Here is a 26,271-nt window from a genome sequence, read left to right as displayed (position 1 = left end):
ATGGCTGAATCCTCAATTACACCCTATTTATAAAGTTTGGCTGGTATTGAAATTAAGCAATAGCGGCCCTCATATTAATGTCTCCCAGGAATAATGTTTGAGCAGTAATAAATATGTTGATTATGCGGTAATCCTAATATAATTTTGAACAAATTAGTTTTAAGTACTCTGAAATTACATCGTAAAGTATGGTGAAAATTGGAGAACATTTCATTGGTCATTTTGAAGGGTACATATCTGTCATTTATTATCACTTAGTTATTGAACATTATAGTGTAAACAACTAGGTTTTTTTACAACGAAGAGTCATATGCGGGAAGTTTTGCATTACTTCTATAATTTGAAAAAAGTGCCGCTGCAGCTCACCGATTGCCAATGGTTTGTTCGGTTCAGAAGTGGCGATTATTGCATGGACGACAAAGATAGAACCGGCCAGCCGAAAAAGTTTGAAGACCAATAATTGGAGGCATTACTCCATCAAGACTGTGGTAAAACTCAACAAGAGCTTTCAAAATTATTGGGAGCAGCAGGACTCATAAAAAAGCAGGGAAATTGGGTACTATACGAATTGAATTGAAAGACGATTTTATATGAATGAAATGTTGCTTGAACGCTATAAAAGAAAATCAGAAAATTGAACCGAATAATTTCTTATGGATCCATTAAGATAACCCGAAGCGTGAGATATCGAATGTGAAGCCCGGTCATCCACCCAAATCGACACTAAAGCCAAATATCAATGGCGCCAAGGTTTTGGTATTTGGTAGGAGCAAAAGTGTTCTATCTATTATAAGCTGCTGAAATCTGACCACACCATCACAGGAAACTTATACCGAATGCAGTTGATTCGTTTGCAGCGAGACTTGACCGAAAAACTCCCAGAATATGAAGCCAGATATGAAACCGTAGTATTCTATTATGACAATGTTTGGCCACATGTAGAATGAAGTGGTTGGACAGTTTTGCCTCACACGCTATATAGTCTAGACTGTGCACCGTCTGACTTATATTTGTTTTGATCGATGCAGTACGCTTTCTCTAGGATACTCTTAACTTTTGAGTAGAGTATATGATATTGGTTTGAGTACTTTTGGCTCGGAATCCATATATTGCCAGAAAGTTGGGAAAAGTTCATAGCTAACAATGACTAATACTTTAGATAAATTTATATTGTACAAATATTGGAAAATAAAAGCTAAAAATTCGAAAAGATCCCGCCTTTTTAGGTCATACACCAGGTTGAACCTAAATCTGGCTACCAACTTTTGTGAGGATCTTTTCATTATTACATACTAGTACATAGGCAAAAACAAAACTTTGTTGAAATTTCAATGATTTTTTTCATATCATATCAGTGGCCTGTTAAATCCATTGGTGTAAGTTATTTTAGTAAGGGGACCAAAAGAAATATTTTGCAGTTTTAACAAAAAACAAGTAAGAGCTATAATCGGCTGCGCTGAATCTTATAACTCTTCTTCAAATTATACTTTAAAAAAGATTTTAAAACTTAACACTGCTGTTATAATGGAAAAAGGATAGAAAAACAAATTTACCATTTGGTTAATTTACCATTTGATCCATATAAACAGCTAATATAAAAAAAAGTGTGGGATTCCACTTCTTTGTTTTTTTAATCAAAATAGATTAAATATATGAAAGATAATTGTACGGTCCCCTTTTTTTAATTTTGTTCTGAAGAAGCCTTACGACATGGCAAACTTGAACGAAGGTGAAATACGAGAACTGCTCAATGCAGAAAGTGACCCCGATAATTCAGATTCGGAAGTTGATCATATTTAAGAAAACATATAAAACAAATTAATAAATACCTATTTTTTTTTTAAATAAATGTGAAAAAGAAAGAAAATATACTATGGACTAAATGGTCCCTTAACATAATATTCCAAATTTTCCGTTCAAAACTTACAAAGGAAAAAAATAAAAAACTTGGACCAAATGGGCTCAATGTAACAGCAGGTTTAAAAAAAATATTTTTTTTTTGTTAAAAATTTAATTAATTTTTTTTTAATTTTAGTAGTGGACACATTTTTTAACAAAAATTTAAAAAATATATTTCCCGATTTTGACCCATTGTATGTCCGATTTCATATAGCGTAATATATGTCGTTGAAAAGGATTTTGAAATAGCTAGATATCTATATTGTCTTTATTAATGACTTATTAATTAATTTTCTTGATTTTTAAATAGCAGCTGAACCGGGTGAATACGTTATAGATATATGAATATATATTGACTCCGCTATCTATAACGGTCCAGAGTATATATACTTTGTGGAGTCACAAATGAAAATTGTAGAAATTACAAACGGAATGACAAACTTGTATAGGTATAGCCTTGCCACTCATGGTGAAGGGTATACAAATGGACTTATCTCATTTGCATACCCCAGTATAACTATCAGATAAAACGAATAAATGTTAAAGGTTTTTTTAAACAAACAGTGTTCTTTTACTTATTCTAACATTTTGCATTAAAATCTCAATTTCCATACACACTAAGCTGGCATACCCAAAAATGTTATAAACCTTTTAAGTTCGAAATGTCAATTTGATAAATAAGTTCCTATATTTCTCTAAATATAATAAGCTAATTGACATCAAATATACTACTAGTTTTTAATTATATTAAATCACAAAGCTACGTAAACTAAATGGCGTAAAAATAACGCTAAAACAAACTGCAGGGTAACCTAAGTAGTAATTACTGCTTATGTACGCCAATTTGAAAGTTGTGTATATATAGTCATAAATTTAATCCTTTTAATTTTGAAAAAGTTTTTGTTTTCCAACATTTTTTTTTTTTGTTATTTACTAATCTTTAAGCTACTTAACTCTTACATACGCATTAATATAAATGTATATACATATATTTTGTTGTTGTCTTATTTCCACTAAAACAACTCTATTGCGTGTAATTTTTTTTCTTTTGCTTGTTAAGTAGATAAGCTGTTTAAATGAGTTTTATAAGAAAACAAAACAATTTTTTTCTTGCAGTTCTTTTTAGATATATATACGAGTATATAGATTTTATTTTAAACACCATAAAGTAGCTCAAGAAATTAACAAAATAAAAAAAGACAAAAACCCTTTTCCTTGTGCTTTTAAAATGCCAAAGTAATTTTGCAATGTTTTTTTCATATAATTTTTTTTTTTAATGTATTTTCCTCAAATTACATTTTACGTAGAAATACGTTTTGTTGTTGTCTTTCCAAGTCGTTAAAAACATAAGGGCAATTAAATTGTCATTATTGAAAGTTGAAAAAGAAAAAATAAGGGGAAAAATTTGCTAAAAAGGGAAGACATTGTATTAAGGTCTTTAGCAAATTCGAAAATTGTCTTTTCCTCTTACAGCTTTTAAGTAAAGTTTTTTTTAAGAATAATGGTGTTACAAATTAGTTGCAACTACTTATTTATTACTAAATTTCAATTGTATGTCAGTTGGATGTTTTGTTTGTAATTTTCAGTAATACTGAGGATATTTGTTGGAAGGAAAGACAATGTAACAATGACTTTCTTTTGATTTAACTATACCTTTCGAAGTCTTTAAATACATCATTGTATCGGAAATGTAGCCAAGATTGAGGAAAAATGCGGGATTCAATTTCCATCTTCTGAACGCGATTTTTGTCTTTAATACCATAAATGTCCATGGCGCTCATTCTCAGTGTTTGATGAAACCAAAAGCGTCCTATCTATTATGAGCTGCAGAAATCTGCCAGACCATCACATGGAACCTGAAGCAAAAAATGCCCACAATATGAGGCCAGACATGAAACCGTAATATTTCGTAATGAGCTATGCTCGGCCATATGCTTCAATACCTTTTAAAAACTGTGGTCAAAACCTTACCCCATTCGACTACTCTATGTTTCGATTGCTGTGAAACGATCTCTCAGGGATACGCTTCACTTTAGAACAGAATATCCGAAATTCGTTCTTGGCCTCAAAAGATGAGCAGTTCTCGGCCACATGCTGCAATACATTTTAAGCACTATTTATAATGAAGTGATTGGGAAGTTTTGCATCACCCGCCTTATATAGCTCTCTCAGGGATATGCTTCACATGAAAACAGAGTAACCTAAATTCATTCTTGGGCTCAAAAGCAGTGAGCAGTTCTTTTGGCGCGGAATCCATATGTTGCCAGAAAGATGGTAAAAGTCATAGCTAGCAATGGCAAATAATTTTAATAAATTTATACGGCACAAATGTTTCAAAATAAAAGTTAAAAATCTCGCATTTTTAAGTATAATTTTACTTACAGAGTTTAATCTTCTGTCTCGAAATTATGAGTTTTTATCCCTTTACCATAAGCGGCAAATGTATATATTAGTTTGTGATTCCGTTTGTAATTTCTACATATTTCATTTGCGACCGCACAAAGTATATATATTCTGGATCGCTATAGAGAGCAAAGTCGATACAGCCATGTTCGTCTATCTGTATATTGAAATCAACTTTCCGTAGCCCCCAAACAACTTACAAACATGATTGATACATCAATATATCGGGAATTCTCCCAGCTCGGTTGCTATTTAAACGAGAATAACGGACCACTAATGACTGAGATATAAAGAAAAAACCGGGAATATCTCGATTTCTGGCCTATTTTTGATCTATATCTGGATTACTAAGTCATTAATATAGACAATGTGGATATCTAATGACAGATATTTCAATGTCCATTGCAGCGATGTATATAAGGCCATAGTAATTTGGACCTACAATGGGTAAAAATCGGGAAAAATATTTTTTAAACCGAATTTTTTTTTACCAAAAAAAAAAATCTTTTTGTCATACATTTGAAAAATAAATTTAAAAAATTAAAAAAAAAGTAAAAAAATCATGTCGAAATTTTTTTTTTTTAAAAAAATGTGGAAAAAAATAACATTTTTTAAAAAAATATTTGAAAAAAAAAACATTTTTTTTTAAATTTAAAAAAAAAATAAGTTTTTAAAATTTGTATTTTAAAGTATAATTTGGTATAAGATTCTTCACAGCTGAATATAGGTCTCTTACTTGCTCATGTTAATCAAGTTTTTTAACGGTTCTTGACTTTGATTTTGTTACATTTTATATTAAACTAAATATAGTGATAAAAATTACCTACAGACGTATGAGTGTTAGAGAATTTGTTTGAAATAAATATCAAGTATACGGTTGTTTAGCCTAAATTAAATACCTAATAATATTGTTGTCAATTTCAAATTGATTTCAATTTTACCCAACTAATGCTATACAACTTTATAATTTTCTAAACTAAATAACTTTCATTTAAAAAAAAATTATATTGACAGCCAACTGTCAGCATATCATTTAATTCGATTTGCAACATATTTTAATTAAATTCGACATTTAATTAGTTGAGCTTAGTTATTCTATTTTATGCCTGATTTTATTTTTATAAATATTTTTATTTTTTTTTTTGGTAACTCAGGCATATTTCAAATGACACTTTATAATCCTTAGTTTAAATTTGTAAACAAATAAACAGATACATTTTTATTTATTTATTTAATAAACAAATATAAATTACTAGATATTAACAATAAAAACAGCAACAGAAAACATTAAATCACTAAAGCTGACGCATAAATTATACAAAGCAAATAAATTATAATTAAAATTAAAAACAATGTTTATTTAGAGCAAAAACAGGGCAGACAAAAAAATGTATAAATATATACATACAATTAAATACAAAAATTTAGCTGGAAAACTTAATCTAATGAGGTTGGTGAATTATGGTTGCAAAATATGAATACATATAAGCATAAGTACGTGTTTGGCTTATTTGAATACGAGGAATGTTAGGTAAATTTTTGGAAAAAAAACTTTATATAACAAATAGAAAATAGAAAAAGTCAAGTATCGTTTTAAATTTAATACAATTGTATTCAAAAGAATCTAGATAAAACAATTCTTATTCAGATTATCTAGACTTCCTATGTAAGAAGAAGTTGAATTTCAAATAACTGTAAATTCCATCGTTCATTTAGAAATTAAAGCAGGAAAATTATGGTTTTATTCTTGAACTATTTAAGTATTTTAAAGTAATACATATCACAATTTAAAAAAACTGTTTTTCCTGAATTTTCCTAACAACCGCCTAATTAAAAGTCTCTAAAACACCTGACTTACCCTGTTATTAACTACATGAAGCTAAAACATAATTTAAACATTTCGAAACCATTTTATATTAATTTAATTATAATCCAGGTTTTAGTTATGTTTTAAAACAATCCTATAAATTATATTAACCACAAAATTATACAAAAAGTTTTAAGGCCATAAGAAAAAACTCTACAAATAAACAAAGTTTAAACAACATTGTTAGTGAAAAAACTGGAATTAATTAATTTTTGTTAAGCAAAAACTAAATATGGAAAAAATAGTTATGATTTCTTATTTATTTATTATATAATCGGAAATAATACACACTTGCACATTTTTGGGGAAGGAGGTTTAAATATGCGATAGTTTTAAAGCCATTAGACTGGCATGTTAATTGTTGGGTAAAATTTTCAACATTTTTGTTTAAACTTTATATTATAGAAATGTATAGAGGAGGATAGCTATAATTGGCAGCACTGTTTTCTGTGTAAGCTGATTTTGCAGTTCTCGTTTTTTTTTTTGGGGCTTGAATGGTTTATAAATTTATCTTGAAAAGAGACCCATACCCGATAAACATTTGAAAATTTTGTATTTTGAAAATCATGGTTCAATTCGACAGACGGGCATTACGTGCAGAGACTGGTGCTCACAATCGTCTATCAGAGCTATTAACCCATTAAAAACCCAGACCATTTTAAATGAAAAATTTTTAAATTCATTTGTTTATTTCAACTAAAAAAATTAAAAAAAAAATTGAGGAAACGTGTTCCTGGGTGCAATGGCTTACATAGAAAAATATACCATGAAGTAGAAAAATTTTCTGATATTTTCTATTGAATTTTGAGTTTTGAATTTGATAATTTCGACAACTGAATATAAAATTTTCATTATTGGTTGACATTTAAATACAAAAATTATTGAATAGATAATTTTCGTAATTGAAAACACATTTTTGTTATTTTTTGTGTTTTCAATTACGAAAATTATCCATTCAATAATTTCTGTATTTAAAATTCAACTAATATCGAAAATTGTGTATTCAATTGTCAAAATTATCAAATTCAAAACTCAAAATTCAATAGAAAATATCAGAAAATTTTGTTTTTGAGCACATGAATGCTTGATTCAATTATAAAATAATTGAAACCAGTTCAATATGTGATATATGTATATTTGAATTGAAACGGTTTAAGAAATAGTTTTTTCTGTGTAACGAAAAGCGTCGTACAAATATGTTATCGGCCAAATGTGTCAATTTGTCAACTTGCTCAACAATACAACTTGTGTAATTCCACTTCATGGTATATTTTTCTCTAGGATCTTGTTTTGCGTGATTAAAAGATTAAACTCATGCAAGAATTCAAGCCTCATGATCATCGTTTGCGCCGTAAATTTGGTGAATGGATCGATGTTAATATTGCTATTGACCAACAATTTAATTTGAAAATTTTCTTCAGTGATGAAGCATGCCTTTGAATCATAATTTTCAATCCATTATCGAAACAGCACTACATCTAGAAAAACTCACCGTTTGGTGGAATTTATAGGGCAGTGGAATATGTCTGCATAAACAACGAACGTTGCAGTGAATGTGCCATGTATCACTAAGCGCACGATAAAATCAATTTTTTCAGAGAAACATTTGGCAAACGAATAATTCCAAGAAAAAAACTGTTACTTCGTTCATGTTATTTGACGCCATCATATTATTTTCTCTGGGTAAATATTTAACGCGTTATTGCCGAAATACTGCCTAATTTACTGCAAAGGGTGTGTGAAAATGGATCCCCAGGCCATGTCCAAAATTATATTAATAAAGTTATTTGGGTGTTACTAAAAAGTTTTTTTTTTTTTCAATTTAAAGGACGGTACTTGTGCATAGACCAATTTCTTAGCTTGTATGGTAACTAAGATAAACTCTTTTACATCCGTAAATAAAAAGTAACGGTTAAATTTAAACTATCTAAAATCAGGTATATTCAAAGCCAACACAAAATCAAATTTGTAGTGGCGGTAGGAATACAAAACAATATTTGTTAGAAAAAACTCTTAATAGACGCGCAGTGGTGCCTGTAGATCAAGTGAGGGTGCAAAAATCAAATATTTCATGAGCCCCTAAAAAATATTGAACCTATTTTACAGGAAACTGTCCAAAGATTTCAAAAATGCTACTCTTATTATCAAAGTTGACTTATTTTCAGTGTTCAATTTTTATGTAATGTGGTCCGCTTTCGGATACAGCATCTCGAAAAATAGGAAACGGGCCGCCATACTTTTTGATTCTATTGATAGATCAATTTATTAAGAAAAGAATAAAAAATTTGTACAGTTTGCTTTGTGTTTTTTTTCAGGTAATTCGATATTTACCAACAATCCATTTTTTCAATATTTCTCAACAATGATGGAAAATAAAAAAATCTATAAATTTCAATATTTGCCATATTTTCAAAATAAGTTCTTTGATTATTGTCTGAATTAATTTTAAATCATAAGAGAAGGAAATATAAAAAATCCAAAATTCCAATGTGCAATGGCTTCACAAAAAACCATTAAAATCTAATTGGTTGATAATAGACAGCGAAACATATTTTGCGTCCCAACTTTCCGTGACAGGTCAAGAATTTTGCACTGCATATAACCGATTTGATGCACTATTATTTAAAATTAAGTACAACTTTACCAAAAAGTATCTGATGTGGCCAGCAATCTTTTATATCTAGAAGAAAGCCGAACCTTGCTCCACAACTGCAACAATAAATAGTGAAATTTATACGGAAGATGCAAAAAAAATTATTGTCCACAAAAACGTTGGTTTAGCTATTGTAAAGAAAAATCGAAATCGATTTTGTACCAAAAGAAAATTCCACGTTAAATAATTTCACAGTACTTAGAACTATTTGCTGCATAATATTATAAAGATTGCCACATAATCAACATATTTATGATCAGTATTCTGGGGGGACATATTTAAGGGGGAAATAATGAACCGATATTGCACATTTTCAAAGAAAAGCTAAACTTAAATACAGAGTGTTTGTGGAAAGTTTCAACTATCTAGTTTTTTTCTTATAATCCTATGAGGGACCAGGATATATACACTTTTTGGTTTTACGACCAATATTTTGATATGTTACAAATAGAATGACAATATCAATATATCCCTTGTTTTTTGGATGGTGGGTATAAAAAGTATACAAATATAAATTCTTCTGAGATATGGATAAGATGACGATATTTTTGTATATCTTTGTTTAAATAGATATAATAGTTACAGTTTTAAAAACGAAAGCTTTAGAACATTGTCTTTATACTGGAATAAATCTCAAGATCAAGAAATCGTTGATATGCCAACATAAAGAGCTATGTGCAATTTTTAAGAATTTGATTATTGGAACATCTGAATGCCTCACCAAATTAATTTCCAAAATCTCATTTAGTGCAGAATTTTTTAAAATATTTGTTCTCCAGGAAAGTTTTTTGTGCGTGCCATAATTCTTTATTAATTCCTTAAGTTTCTTTTCACATCATATATTCAAATAAAACTAAATTTAATATTCCTTCGAATTTAATAAGCCTTTGAATAAAAGTGTATGATAATTTTGCAATTACACATCTTGGTACCACCTTACTTTCAAACACATGTGTAGTTTTGGCTTGTCAACGATAAGAGTTTTTGGAATGAACACTGAAATACACACATGAACTGCAAAAAAGTCAAATAGAAAATCCTTATTTTAACATAAGTGTAACAACTATTATACAATTTAATATCCAAACCAAAATTAAAAGGATTATGTTGCATTATCCTCTAATTTATTTATTTGATAAAGTTTTATACGTTTTTTCTTTTTTTTTTTTGCTGCTGCTGATGTCGTACTTAACTTTTTTCTCTCTATTTCAGTGTGGCATTTACGATTTGTGTTTTTGCTGCTCATTTGAAACAAGTTTTTTTTGAAGGGATTAAACACGTACAAAAACATTTTGCTAATATAAATATACATTTATACATACGTACATATATTTATACAAACATTTTTACATATGTATATAACGTTTTTTTTTCTAGGTTTTAATAAACATATAAACTAAACGAACTTTCATATATACGTACTTAAGCATGTTTGTATTTAAGTTTTTTTTTGTTTTAAAAAATTATAAAGTTTTTATTTATTTAGTTTTTTCTTTTTTGCATTTGAAAATTATGCTTTAGTTTACATTTTTATTTAAACAGGAAACAAATGCTAGTTCAAACATATATTTTTTTTCTCTTTTATGCAGATAAAATTGTTTATGATTCTTTTTTGTTTTGTGTTTTATTAAATCAAGGTAAATTATAAAAACTTTAATGCAAAATTCTAATAAAAATTTGAGTAGCATTGAAAGTAGGACAAAAATTTAACATAACTATTTTATTTCAATGCTGTTTTAAGCATATTCAATAGCATGGAGGATGGCTTTCAAGTGCGCTGATGGTACTTGTTATAACTTTGGTAAATAATAAGTTAATTTCTAGGGTAAATTAAATCTTTTTTATAAATTCATTTGATATTGAAAAAAGACTAAGTAATAGCAAAAAACAGTGAAAACGATCACAAAAACAGTGAAAGCGATCACAAAAGAAATAGTCTTTATTGTACTGCATATATCAGTTTAAAAAATGAGAATTTTATGATTTTTCTTTATTTGGATCACGAGATTTCCATGTTTCATCTGCAGAGCAAAGCATGACCTTTGTATTATTACTGTTCTCTGAGAGAAAATATGTCGGATTAGATAATTGTGCCTACATCACACATCAAATTGGGAATTGTGAAATAGTATGTGAATACAGTAGATAAATCCATTTTTTTGCCTGTTTTAAGAGGTTTAAATACAGAAAAACTAAAAGATTGTGAAAAAACAGGGCAGTGTAAGTCATTTATATTATTTTTTCATGAACACAGTGAATTGTGGTTACAGTGATTGGTGAGTGATAGAGAATCATGATCAGTATTGCCGAAAATTTACGACTTGGGACTGAAAGACATGTAGATTCAACGCGATAGCATTTTCGGTTCGCCTAGTCTCTCTCCCTGTCCTGAAGCCACTAGCCTATAAGGACAAGTCACAGACTCTTGAAAGCCGAAGAGAATATGAGTCAGCAGTTCACGAATTGGTGAGAAATTATTCAAAAAGAACAGGAAACTGGTTTCAGTAATCATTAAAAAATTATTAACTATTAGTATTACCATTTTGTAATATGCAGCCAAAAAAGCAAGCATTTGAGATTGAGTATTAAGTTCTAAATATTATGTGGTTCTTGACATATCCACACAGATATTTATATTTAGTGCGACTAAAATTTTGCCTTTGGAAGTCAACGAGGAATATTCAGCCGCCGACTGAGGTACTTGAAGCGAGTACTTGGGCAAGCAGTGCAGAAGATAATGCTTAAATAAGTATTTGTAGATGAATATTAGATAAGAGATGATATTTCACAAGGATGTGGTCTTGATCCTTACCTCTATTCGACTTAACTACGTGAGATAGCTCAAATATTTCTATATACAGTGGTGGCCACCAATTTAAGACAAATACTTGAATTTTTTTCATCAACTGAATTTTAAGTGCGATAGAGCCAAAATAAAAGGACCTCTAAGGGTATGAAATTTATTATTAATATTTCTAGTTTCTGAAAAAATTTTGGAAAAATCTGTAAAACATATATGGACAAAGATATGTGGAAATACGTTGACCCACCTCAGCGAACATCCGCTGTTAATAACATGATATGAGCGAAACTAATGGAACTAAAAATACGAAATTTGGTCCGAATATTTTATAATAATAAAAATATAATGATATAAATGTGAGAAAATATGTTTATTTAAAAAAAAAATTTTTTGGTCAAGTTGTAGAAAAATTGTATGTTTTCGTGGTGAATATGTATGAATTGACACAGTCGAATAAAACACACTTGTGTGTTAAAACAGTCCTCGTACATACATATTTGTGGAAATATTTGAAAAAATAATTGACAATCACGTGGAATTTAGCAAACAATTTTTGTCTTAAATTCCTAGCCACCACTGTACAAATCCTGTTAGCTCACTAAAGCTACGTTTCCGCATACCATTTGCACCGAAAAAAAGTTCCGAAACGAATTTTTTTTCGTTCGGTGCCGATTACCGTGTATGCGGAAACATAGCTTAAGCTAGTACCTGTCTAGAGACATGGAAATTGTCCAACTATCACACTCTACAAGGTTCTCTTGTTAGCAAGTTATATAGACGACTTAATTGTCGTCTCCATATAGAAGCCAAGATACACCATATGCAACTAAAAGCCTCTAGCCTTTACTGAGGCTTAAATTAAGGCCTTAACTAAACCCGTTTTAAAATCAATTTGGGCATATGAAATTCAATTATGTTGTATGGCCAGCCATACTAATATTTATCTTATACAGAGGTCCCAAAAAAAAACTACACTCATAGAAATTTAGTTTTACATAATTATATTATGGTCGCTGTAACTACTTATATGATTGACGTAACCATAATTTGGTAAAGTTACCATCCATATGATTATCGGAATCATATAATAGATATATTTAGTGTGTCAACCATTCGAAGATTGGTCAAAAAATTTGAAGAAACTGGGTCGGATATAGACACTAATACTTCTATGCGTCAATGTACTAGTCAGTCTTTTGAAATCATTGCTTCTGTAAAAGAGAGAGTGTCGCCGAAAACCCGAAAACATTAATTTTTCACCGTTTTCAACAACTTCAAATTTCACTAATCACTATGTAGCTAATTTTAACAAGAGACTCAGGAGCTCAAACCAGCAGGAGCAAGGTTAAGTCAGTGACAATTTTTTGAAAAATTTCATCTTCTCCGATAAAGCTCATTTCCATCTGAATGGCTTCGTAAATACACAAAATAGTCGAATTAGGGGCTCTGTAAATCCTCATATAATCCACGAGAAACAAATTCATTGAATTTTTGGGTCTTACTTTTTTGAAGATGAGGCCGAAATTGCAGTAACTGTAAAAAACATTCGCTACAGGAACATGATAACGGAGTTATTGTGGCCCCAACTGGATGACATGGATCTGTACGACATGTGGTTTCAGCTAGACGGTGCCACCTTATACACCGCGCATGCAACAATCGATTTTTTGCAGCAACAATTTCCAGTACAAATTATCTCATGAAATTCTAATGTCAACTGGCCACCAAGATCATGCGATTTAAAGCCGTGCAATTTTTGTATTTGGGGTTTCAGAAATCTCGGGTTTATGCGAATAAACCAGAAACAATTCCTGAGCTCAAATCCGAGATATAACGCGTCATTGATGAGATACAGCCATATCTCTGTGAAAAATCAAGGAAAATTTCATGAAAATAGTAATGGCCTGTCATCAGAGCAGCAGAAGCCATTTGACGGATATTTTATTCCTTACTTAATCGGAACTTGTCGTTTTTACAATCCAATAAAAAAATAATTGCTTTTATTTTAAAATGAAAAAGTTCATTCTTACTGAAACACCATTTATGTTGTTCTCAGAGTATGGTAACCATAATCAGATATGGTGAAGTATTACTTCAAAAAAATGGTCGCCACATACATATACTTAATTACAGCAATCATATATATAATTGCTACAATAATGTGAATGGTTATCACAATCATATACATAATTACAGTGACCATAATATTGTTAAAAATCATGTCAAAATTTTTAAATGCTTATTGTAAACATATACAAATATATTTTGTCTCTGCGTGTACAAACCAGAGATCGAAAATAACTCGTCCATATACCAAAAAACCCAAATTGTGACGGTTATAAAATGATATGAATGGTATGGTATGACCTTTATTCGATTTTGTTGGTTTTTAATGGTTTGGTGTGAGATAAACAATTCATTTGTTCTTGTTCTTAATAACTGTTACTTTCTCTTTTATTTACATACAATAACATATTATTAGTAATTTTTAACAAATTATGGAAATAATATGATAAGTATGAAGTAATGAAGTCTGAGTAACAAAAATGTTTTAAATTGTTATTAATCTTTTGATAAATTTTATATATTTAGGCGTTAATTTGCATCAAATGCATTTTTGCGATTTATTTTTCATGTTCGCAAATAAATGTCACAAGCTGACCTTTACGAAAAAAATAAATTATAAATCACTCATCCAGATTATTTGTGTTTGTTTCTTTTCTGCTTCTCTCAACCCCAAACCTAAAATGTTCTCGAATAAATCACTCTCTCAGTGATATATCACAAAAAAATATTTTTAAATGGCTGCGAATGAGAATTTACCATTGAAATGAAACTGAACCCGTTATTTTCGGTCTCTGGTACAAACCATACTAATCCTTTTGAAAACCTCTCGCACAGAGCCAAACGCAAACGAGCATTCTTAGAAGAGATATATGATACCACTTAGGTAATGTCAAATGCTCTCGTTATACAGCAAATAGTTTTAATTAAATTAAAAGATTGAAGATTCAATGAATAAATAAAACGTAAAAATTTGGTTCTTAACTTAGATAAAAAACTTAAGTCAAGTAAATGGACTTAGCTTAATTTTAGATTTAATTTCTTAATATACATACATACTTACATATATAATTTAAATATTTACCAACATGAGTACAATACATAAATAAATAAATCTCTAAAAAAAATTGCAAACATTTTCTAACTCTACTTAAAAAGAACCAAACCCAAAAATACTACCCAAATAAATAAAAAAATTCTACAAACAAAATTAATTAATATAATAAAAAAAATAAAACAGAAACATTAAAAAAACCAATTTGTTTGTGTATTATTAAGTGTAAATTTGTGCTTTTTGCTCTAGAACTAATAAAGAAATTTATGGGGAAATATAAAATTTTTATTTTTTTAAATTTGTTGGTATATTTGTCAATATTTAAAATTTAATTGTGAATAAAGAGTGAGAAGAGTTTTTATATTATTAAGAGGAAAATTTTGGTGAATTGTACAATACAAATATTTTTGTTCTGGATATTTTTTGTTAAAATTTAATAGAATAAAATTTGTTGTTGGAAATAAAACACACACGCATTTGAAAAAAGTTTGAATTTGAAATAAATAAAATTTAGTTACAACAGTGTTTGTGAGGGGATGTAAAAATGTATATGTATAATATAGATTGAGTAATTGTGTAGGTAAATAGAGAGGGAAATTTTACATTATTGAGTGTAAATTTGTATGTAACATGTTTCTGTGAGTATGTGTTCGAGTGTGTGCAGTTGTTATTAGGAACAACAAATTAAAAGAGTTTTTGTTTTATTTATTTATTCTTTCAAACGGTTTGTTCTACAATATAAAATTAATGCAATTTAAGTAGTGGTGTGTTGTACAGTTTTGATAATTTATTTTATCAATTTGTTATATTTTTTTTTTGTTAATCTATGAATATGTTAAGGGGCGAGTGGTTAATTTTTTTTTAGTTTTTAGGTGAAGGGAATGACAATTTTTCTTCTCTCACTCTCTCTCTTGCTACTGGTTTTTTGTTTAAAAAACAAGATTTATTAGAAATAATATTTTTTAAAAGTGTTTTTCTTGTTAAAAAATTTAACTATTTTTATCTTAAAGCGTTTTTGCATAATTTTTATATTAAATTTTGAATTTTATATTCAAAATAGATATTCAGATTTGTTTTCATTGAAGCCTGGCTAATAAAAGCTTTATTGAAATTTGTTGGTTTGTTAAAAAAGAACGTGTATTTGTAGGGTATTTTTTTTTTAAATTATAACAAAAATCATAGTAATATTATTTTGAAATAAAGAGCCTTAAGTAAAAGCTTTATTAATAAAGAAAAAATTATGGTATTTGTTTTTAATAATAAAAATTGAAAGTTGTTTAAAAATCTTTTATTTGAGATTTTTGAGTTTAAAACAACTTTAGCTATTTGGTTTTTTTATGAAAACGAAATTATACAACAAAATTTTAATTGAAAATATTTGAAAATAATGGCCAATAACAATCAATACATTACACAAATAACCCATAAACTAGAAAATATAATGAAATTCAGTTTTAGTTTTTATTTTTTTCGATAAAATAATAATTTCAACAAACAATTACTTGTTACTCTACAACCAATTTGTTATTAAAAAAAATTATATTTTATTTTATTTAAATTAAAACTGTTTAAGTTTTTCTTTATGTTGATTTTCAAAATCACAAATACTCACAGTATGTGTTTTTGTAAAAAAATGGAAATAATATTTGTTTTTTCTTTTTATGGTAAAATGTAAAATAACTTTTGCTTTTTTCTTATACGAGTAGTAAACGTTTGTGTTTCTTTTGCAACAAACTTTTCTCATTTTGTTTGTTTTTAAATTGATTTTAGTTTAAGTTAAAGAAATTTAACACAAACGTCTTATCGTTTTGTTTTGGAGTTTTGGTTTTGGGAGGAGTTTCGTTATTTTTGAATTTGTTTTTATTTGTTTTTTTGTTTTTTGTCTGACGCTTTAATAATAATATAAAAAAGAGAGTTTAGAGAAGAAATATTATTTTGTGATATCGTACCGTTTCGCTCACCTTCTTGTCCCACTGTAGGACGTACGGGACTGGATGATCATTGGGGAATTCAACGTGACAATTGAAGATGACACCTTCACCGAGTATGGCTGTGATATGGACAGCATCTTCTGCAAGAGATTAAACAAATAAAATAAATTAAATTTAAATTTCTTAAACTTGTAATATAAAATGTTTTTGTTATTATAAAACAAACACTAAATTTCTAAAAACTTAAATTTAAGATTAATAATATATTTCATTTAACATTTTCTTTGAGAGCTTTAGCACATTGAAAAACTAAATTCACTTAAATTTGCTATTTTTATACAACAATCAACTCTATTTGAGCCCCATAAACTTTGCTTTGCTTTATATATTTTTCCTCTATTAAATCTTTATGTTTTCATAACACAATATTTTGTCTAGGCTGGTCATACTTTTGTTTCTTATTTTTCTAGTTCTCCACAAAACAAAAAAGAAATTCCTTAACATTTTGTTGAAATACCCTTAGGATTTCTTCAATGCATGTTGGAAAGTATTATATATGAACAAGTAGTTTATATTTTATAGTGCAGTGAATGAACTTTTTCTAAAGGTTTTTCTACTCCATTCTTATAAAATACCAACACACATGAAATATAAGCAATATATACTTAGATCTTCAACATGAGTTTGTTCTAGATGATGTCTAAACTTGGTAGAAGAAGTGTATAAACATTAGATTCTTTATATAAACCATTTATGAAAATATATAAACTTGCAATAACATACTCTTTCTCATACATATAAGTTTTTATTCAAGTGCTACGGTTATTCTTTTTCAGAACTTCTATATTTATTTAATATTTTGTTTTTTAATTTTAAAATAGCAGTATTGTTTTCAGTTTATTTCCATATATATATTAGAGTTAATTTCAAAAATTTGATTTGCGTGTATCATCATTTTTCTGAAGGTTTTTACGCAAATAAAAATAATGGCTTTTCACTAGTCGATTGTGCATCAAAAATTAATACAATTGATGTTTTTTTAATACTTAAAAATAATTCCAAAAACCCACAACAGGGGACGCAAATTTCATAAAAAAAATAAAAAAAAGTATTTTAGATTTTTTAAATATACACGATGAAAGGGCATTTTAAGCTTAGCAAAAAAAAAGAATGGTATCAATATTTCCTTTCTATCACAACCCGTTAAAAAGTTATGTGGCTTTAAGAATGTTTTGTTAAGACAAGCTAATAAAAAAATTTCTAAACTTTATTTTTAGCAAATATTGTTTTCTAGTTAAATAAATAAATTTGAAGCCACATAACTTTTTAATGGTTAGTGATAGAAAATAAATATTGGTGCCGTTTTGCTAAGCTTAAAATGCCCTTTCATCGTGTATATTTAAAAATCTAAAATACTTTTTTTTATTTTTTTTATGAAATTTGCTTCCCCCTGTTGTGGGTTTTTGGAATTATTTTTAAGGATTCAAAAAACACCAATTGTAGTAATTTTTGATGCAGAATCGACTACTGAAATCATATTTGTAATATATTAAACCGTTTTTGCTCTACAGAAAAAAGTGCTCAAAATGCGCGTCTTTAGGTGCGTTGAACCACCACAAGGAGCGAAAATTTTCCAAAAAAAAGGACGTCATTATTTTTATTTGCGCAAATACCTTCAGAAAAATTATGATACCCGAAAATCAAATGACGTGACCTGGTCACAAACGAACTCTAATATATATGTTTCAAATGTAAAATTTTTAATCAATGTTAATTTTTGGAATACACAGTTTATTTATACCCTTCACCGAAATATATACCAGCAGTCCGACTCTTTGACAGCGATACTTAACCCCATCTATGTTTTAGTAAAAAGTACTAACTCTAAATATGTATTAGTAATAACAATGTACATTAGGGCCCTAGCACCACGCTATGACAAATGTTGAGTTATTTAACATAATTTTTTTTCGGTCATTTTAGAATAAAAACCTCACCCACAAAAACGATTTATTAAAGTCAAAATTTTGTCACTTTTTTTATTTTTGTTGTAGATCCGAGCCGGTTTGATATATTGACACAAAAAAACTATTTGCGTTTTCTGGATAAAAAAAAATAAAAAAATTATCTCCAAACTTTACCGCGTTTTGTGGATGAACTTTTTTGACAACCGCGAAAAAATAATACCTTTTTATTAAATAAAATTCAGCGGTATATTCGACTATGCTAGTGCCATTTTAATTTTCACAAAAAATGTAAAAAATTTAGAGCCCTAATTTACATGTATTGGTGACACAGAATTTCATCAAAATGTTTTTAATTTTAATTTGTTGAAAATTTTTACGATTTTCAAAACGAAAAATTCAAGCACTACTAAGCTACTGATCATTATAGAGCGAACAACAGTGTTTTCTTTCTTCCAAAATGTCGAATTTTGTGCAACAAACAAAGCGTCATATAAATATGTTCCATCGGCTTCAGTGTGCGAGAGATGGTGTGTTTGTTGAATTTGACACGGACCAGGATCAAGAATTGAGGTATTATACCGTGAATATTGTAGTCAAACTAAAGCAGCAATTTCAAAATGTTTGCGAGCAGCAGAATTCGTTCAAAAGTAGGGAATTTGGATACCATACGCATTGAAGCCGAGAGACCTTGTCAGAAATGATGCTTGAACGCAATAAAGACAATAATTTTGCACCGACTTATTACTTGCGACTAAAAATGGATCCATTACAAAACACCAAAGCCAAATATCCATGGCACTAAGGAATTCTTTGTATTTGGTGGGACCAAAAGCGTCTTCAATATTATGAGTTGCTGAATTCTGGCCAGACCATCAAAGTTAGTTCAACAACAAGTAAGAGAGCAATATTCGGCTGTGCCGAATCTTATATACCCTTCACCAAATTATACTTTAAAATAAATTTTTTTAAATATTTTTAGGTAAACAAAATTTAATTTTTTTTTTAATTGTTTTTCAAAATTTTTTTTTTGAAATTTTTTTTTTCAATTTTTTTTTCAAATTTTTTTTTTTGGAAAAAAAAATTTATGACAAAAAAATTTTTTTGATGAGAAAAAAATTCGGGTCAAAAAATATTTTTCCCGATTTTGACCTATTGTAGGTCCAACTTACTATAGCTTTATCTACATCGTTGCAATGGACATGCAATGGATATCTATCATTAGATATCCATATTGTCTATATTAATGACTTAGTAATCCAGATATAGATCACAAATAGGTCAAAAATGGAGGTTGTCCCGGTTTTTTGCTCATACCTCCGTTATTTATGGACCGATTTTGCTGATGTTAAATAGCAAACTTCTCGAAAGCATGTGTGACAGAATTATTGAAGATTTGGATCCCGAAGATATCTGGGGTCTTCAGAAAATTGATTTCAACAGACAGACAGACGGACATGGCTTAATCGACTCCGCTATCTATAAGGATCTAGAATATTTATACTTTATAGGATCGGAAATGAAAACTGTAGAAATTACAAACGGAATGACAAACTTATATATACCCTTCTCACGAAGGTGAAGGGTATAAAAAAGATTTTAATATTTATTTTAAAGTCTGTGGTGGTTTGGAGAAACTATAAAAGTCCATTTTTTGAAAACACGAAAAAAACACATTTAAAATTTTAAACATATTTCTCTTATTTAATATGAATTTATGTTATTAATAATGCCCATTAAACAAAACATAATTTAAAATAATCTTAAAATTTTCTGGTTCCATTGAACTAATTTTTGGACATTAAAACCGAAAATCGATGTCAGTTACCTTGTTTTTGCAAAAAATGGAGTACCTAGTTTTTTCAAAATAACTTTTTTTCAATTTATTTTTATATTTTACGGAATTAAGGCAACTTCAGTAATCATTTGTGGTAAAAAATGTTAATTTATATTTGTACTAATAGAGCTTGACCTGAATTTGTTCTATTTTGCGTTACTATGGAGTTACCTATCTTGTTTTTTTTTTTTTTTTAAATGCATGAAGTTAGCAAGTTTTTACATAAAAATAACTCTTAAATGGGAAACTATATCAAAATTTCGATTTCACTGAGTATATAAGGGTATACAAGTTTCGATACAGCCGAATATACTAGCCTCACAAGTTGTCTTTTGCTAATTTATTTTCATATATTATAATGAATTTTATGATTACATTCCATTATTTAGTTTTTAGTTTGGGGTTTTCAAGTTTATTTCAACACTAGAAAACAAATATCGAAATATCTGTGTAACCAATTTCCCTACAGGCCTTATCTAATGACAAATTATTGATTTTGTATTGCAGAAAATAGACCAAATAAGTTAGTAATTCAGCTAAGAAGTATGTCCATATAAACATGTCACAAATAAAAATATCACCAGAAACAAAAAATTTTAAATATAAAAAAAAAATGTATTTATTTTTTTAATTAAAGCATATTTTTATTATTTTTTGTTTTTCTAAAATCCTCATATAATTACTTCAATTTAAAATTCTTAACAGCTTTTCAAAGCACTCACATCATTAAAACCGAAAAGAAAAAGTTTCGTTAATGTCAGTTTTTAAAACTTCATTTATACAGAATTTAATTACTATTTAATGACACAAAATTCTTAAAAATGTATATAAATCCTAACACAAAGCCCCATATACTAAATACTTTCCAAAAAAAAAGAGAAAAAAAAACTGTATACACACTGTTATACATATGGAAAATAAAAATAAGTAGAAAACTTTTTTTCTATAATAAGTCTTTTGCAAGCACTTAAAAAAGTTCATTATGATAACTTATGTCTACTTTTAACGCATACAATTACTGCATTATGAAAATGAACATATACGCACACATATCTATACATTTGTATGCTTAACCCTTAACTGGTGCCGATTTTTCCAGTTACATAATTGGTGTCAGGGCTCCAAATTTACACCATTGAAGAAATGAAATATTTACTGTTCTAAACATAATTATTTTTTTTTTATATTTTAAATTAACAACATTTTCTTATATAGAAATAAAAGTTTTATTAATTCATTTTGTATATCGTCCCCTTAATAAAACAATAGTTTATAAGCATATACACCATTACTGCATGATAAGAATCAACATAACTTATTTTATATGTGGTGAAAATTTGGTGAAATTCTACTTCCACAAAGTCGATCAAAAGATCAATTGAAATATTACTTTTGTTCTATATGTCTACTAACACAAAAATTTTAAACTCAATTATTTCGAAATGGCAAAAAAATTATACACTATTGTTTTATTAAGGGGGACGATATAACATAACTTTTTTCTCATATAAATAGTAGCCATTTGTTTTTAAGTATTTTTTTTAATCCATTTTGAAACCACGATACCAGTTAAGGGTTAAAATTATGTGTGTAGAAAATTCTATACATAAAGCCCTAAAAGTATGCAATATGAAGCTATGAAATTAAAAAATATACATTAACACAACATACATACTTAAATATACAAGCATAAAACATACAGTACATTACCCAGCATAGTTACTTTAACATATCAATTGTCCCCACATAAGTTATAAATAGTAAACTGTGCATTACAAAAGAACGCTTTGTTACTCTTCAGTAGACTACCTCTGGAGGGTAAAATAACTTCTTTCTAAATTACGGTACAAAACACAGTTTTAAGAGACTACAGCTTCACCCGAGATTACCTGAGATTTATAATCTAACCAACTGGCTTCTCCCTGCATTACAAAGAGCATATCAAATAACCGAAACATATATAAATTGAAGCCACCAAAGTGATCTGACATTAGTGAATATTAATGTCTTAAAAATGATACATTGACTTCTTTTGTAGTCAGTGCAGAACTGTTGGGTAATGCTGCCATTCACTACAAGCATTTGAAAAGCAGTTACTCTTGTATTCGTTTTAATAACAGTAGCACCCTGTATTCAATGAAATATGTATAGTATGTACGAATAATAATACTTAGTAACATGTGAAAGGGAAATATTCGAAATGTAAATATAGACGAGTAAACAGTTAGTAGAATGATTTCCTTTTTTTCTAGAAACGGCTTCGAAAACTGGAGCAAGGGTTATTAAACGTTTTAGCTGTGCAGGCAGCTTTTTTATATACATATTTAGCAAAACATTTAGTAAGTAAATAAAATTTATGATTTTGTTGTGAGCAGTAAATTTAACAGTATTTTTAAATTTCAAAACAAAAATTCTTCGACACATTCTAGATAACTAACAATTTCCTTTAAATTAAGAGATTTCTTCAAACAGACACTTGATTTTCCACTAAAATGAATTGCCATAGATGATAATTTCCCTAGATTTTATCAACATGATTTCAATGGAAAACAGTAAACTAAAACTTTCCAAAAAGAGAATTTTCCTTGGAAACTATATTCATTTAACTTTATGTAGTTGGTCAGTTAAATCATAGATTAATCCTTTATCATATTGCTTACGGTCGTTGAGCGTACACATGTAAGTTTGTATGTAATGTACTTTTTCTCATTATATTGTCTATTAAACGAAAAAGAAAATTATACTTAACACCTCAACTACAGACAACTAGAATTTGAAATAAAACTTCATTAAGGCAACGTCATGTACATAAAATACATTTAGAGAGCTTCAAAAGAAGAAAAATGTGAAAAGCGGAAGTAAAAAAAAGAAACATTGACAAGCTATTTCAACCATCTGTATAAAGTTTTTTTCGTAAGAAAAATAAAACAAAACTAAAGAAGTTTGTTACAAATTGTCGGTATAATTAGTTTCACAAAGTGTTGTATATTTTGATCCGCTGTAATACCAAGTAACACTCTCAAAGTCAAGTCACCATATACTAAAACATAGTTATAGCACTATTAATCAGTTATCACAGACTCAGTCACAGAATTGTAGTAGTTATCTCAATTCGTGAGGTAGTACGATCTATGATCAGATGTGATTCTAAATGTCTGTCTATCTATTCTGGTAATCCGTCGTCAATTCCAAAACTCTTCAGTTCGTGGTTGGCTGTTTAAACTAGAATATTCCGGTAAGATCGTACCATACGAGTACTAGATACAACCTGTGAGAATGAAGTGAAGATGAAAGACAGACTTTTCATTTCAAAATTTCCAATAACAGTCATAATCGATCCAAACCTACCTATGTCCAAGGTCTTAGTTTACAAGAAGAACTATATTCGTTATCAAAATTGAAGACTTCAATACTTTTTATACTAGTTTCCAGAATATTGGTTTAAAAATCTCTACTTAGAAATTTAGATCCCCTGGGTATACACCAAAACCTACATGGCAACTATCTTGTAGTCATCTAGGTTAAAATTTAACTTCTCTCCTACTACATGTGATATCATTTCATCAATCATTCCGAGACGATTTTTAGCTAGTGCCCAAAAAGGCGAGCATTAATTCCAATATTCCTCAGTATATCGATGGGGCCTCGGGACTCAAATGATTTTTATGTTAAAAAACTCATTTATTCTGATACTCGATGACCGGCCGTTAAAAACGAAGATTCCAATACCGCAACTAAAGAAAACTTATCGGAATAGATACTCACGGCAGTTAGTAAAGGGTGTTATTTAAGCCCAAATAAAACTTTAAATTGTTAAAATTAACAGAAAAATGTAAATTTTAAACAAACAAATGTTTTTATTCGGACGTAGTTATCCGGACGTCGAATTTTGGACCACAAATTTTGATTGCAATAAATACTGGTTGCGGTCGTCGTATGGCAGGTATATTTTCATACAAAAAATCATTGATAATGGTGCGGTAACGATCTCCATTGACAGTAAAGCGAGCTTAAGTGTCATTTTTGAATAGTCGTCTATAAGATGCGCGAATCTATGATTGATTTTCAAAGAATATTTGGATAATCATGATGTACTGATCACAAATGTCAAAAAGTGTGTGTAGTATGACAGTTATTTTTACAGTTAACCGCTTTGTAAGTTCTATAGGACTAAAAAACACCTTTTAGAATCTACGCCTACTACCTCCTTAAAAGTGGGTAAAAATTTAGATCCCAGCTTGTTTTTGCATCACCAGATGAATCTTTAGTTTCTTACAATGGCTACAGATGTTTCCATTTTCATTGGGAAATATAATGGAATGAATATGTTTCCATTTCCAGATGTTTCCATTTCCATTGGGAAATATAATGGAATGTAACAATTCATTGTTAATGTCTCTCCTACTACCAGCAGAATTATTAGTATGATTTATCATCAATTATGAATCGTCAGTTTCTTACAATGGCTTCTGATGTCTTAATTTACATTGAGAAGTGCAATTCTAATGGATTTTCGAGTTTATCTCCACTACAAAATGCAGTAACATAATGATATTATGGCTCCACTCCAACTTTTTTCAATGGTTTTTTATTGGAGTAAACTCTTGCCCTTTTGCCTTCATTATCCGCCCCATGATATTCATTTTGAAGCTTAACTTAATAACCAAATAAATTAATAAGATCTTATTATTGAAAATATTGATATCAATGTTATTGGAAACGATTTATTGAAAGCTCGGTAAATAGCGACTTTAGCTTTTTTCATCCATTCCAAGACGTTTAGTTTAAAGCTAAAGTAAAATACCAAGACATTCGATTCTGGCGCCAAGTTTGATCTCACTTAATTATTTGAAACGATTAGTCGGAATTGTGGAATTCATCTAAAGAGAATGATTTTCATTTTGTTTGGAATTATGGAAAGTTCAAAGCTTTGTGAATCTAAATTTAAACTATGAGTCGAAATTTGGGTATTTTGCAATTCATATAAAGAGAATACGATTTAGTTAGCAGGAATTTATAAAAAAAAAGTCTGTGTCGAATTGAGCAGATCTGATTCATACACACAGCATTCTTTTGAAATTAACTTTGAATTTAGTAATGATCTTTAACATAATTTTTCAAAACTTCTAATATAGCACATTGTCCTCCGTAGTCTATATTTATTAAGGTAGGAAAAAAACCAATGAATTTATGAAAATAAAAATAATCTGCCATTATAGTTTTACAAATACCTCAACTTTAACATATCACTTCTACTAAAAAGAAAAATTTTAAGAGTAAATTTATTTTAAAAAGAGCCTAACTAACCTTCAATCCATTGTCAAAACTACCGCAATTTGCAATAGCCTCTATTATATGTATTCACACGAAATAACTATGAATACACAAACTCTCTTCACTCTACCAACGTCTGTTTGAGATATAAAAAAAACTTTAACTAACACTTGACGTAACGTGACAAGACATGTTACAATATATTTTAACGTGTTTTTAACGTGCATATTGCCACTTCTAAACTTCTGCTGATGACACTACGTTGACAGACATGATGACATTGGGCACGCGGTTGCATATTCAAAAGGTATAGAGAGAAATAGTATCTCTAGTCCTTGTACATACATACACTTTTTGCCACTTTGAGTGATACTTTACTTTTTTTTCTATTGTATTCTATTATGGTTTTAGTTTTTTTTTGCCAACAACTGATGTGTCTTAAATGACCATGTTGTCTATTTTGTTGTAGTTGCTGTTGTCATAGTTGTTTTTAAGTTTCATACAACTTTGTCACTTCCTGTT

The 26,271-nt window shown here is 28.7% G+C and overlaps 1 protein-coding gene across 4 annotated transcripts in view; it reads right to left on the bottom strand.

Annotated features, from left to right (window-relative positions):
* Positions 1 to 26,271, bottom strand: part of tutl (turtle) — a 235,531-nt gene that overhangs the window by 113,415 nt on the left and 95,845 nt on the right. For all 4 annotated transcript variants that reach the window (XM_065500753.1, XM_065500750.1, XM_065500751.1 and 1 more), the window contains exon 3: positions 16,693 to 16,814. In XM_065500753.1, the coding sequence (XP_065356825.1) occupies positions 16,693 to 16,814 (122 nt within the window). The remainder of the gene's footprint in view (positions 1 to 16,692; positions 16,815 to 26,271) is intronic.

The sequence above is a fragment of the Calliphora vicina genome, chromosome 2 (assembly GCF_958450345.1).
Source record: "Calliphora vicina chromosome 2, idCalVici1.1, whole genome shotgun sequence".
NCBI lineage: Eukaryota > Metazoa > Arthropoda > Insecta > Diptera > Calliphoridae > Calliphora > Calliphora vicina.
The sequence above is the reverse complement of the archived record's forward strand: the minus strand, read 5'-3'. Positions and strand labels throughout refer to the sequence as shown.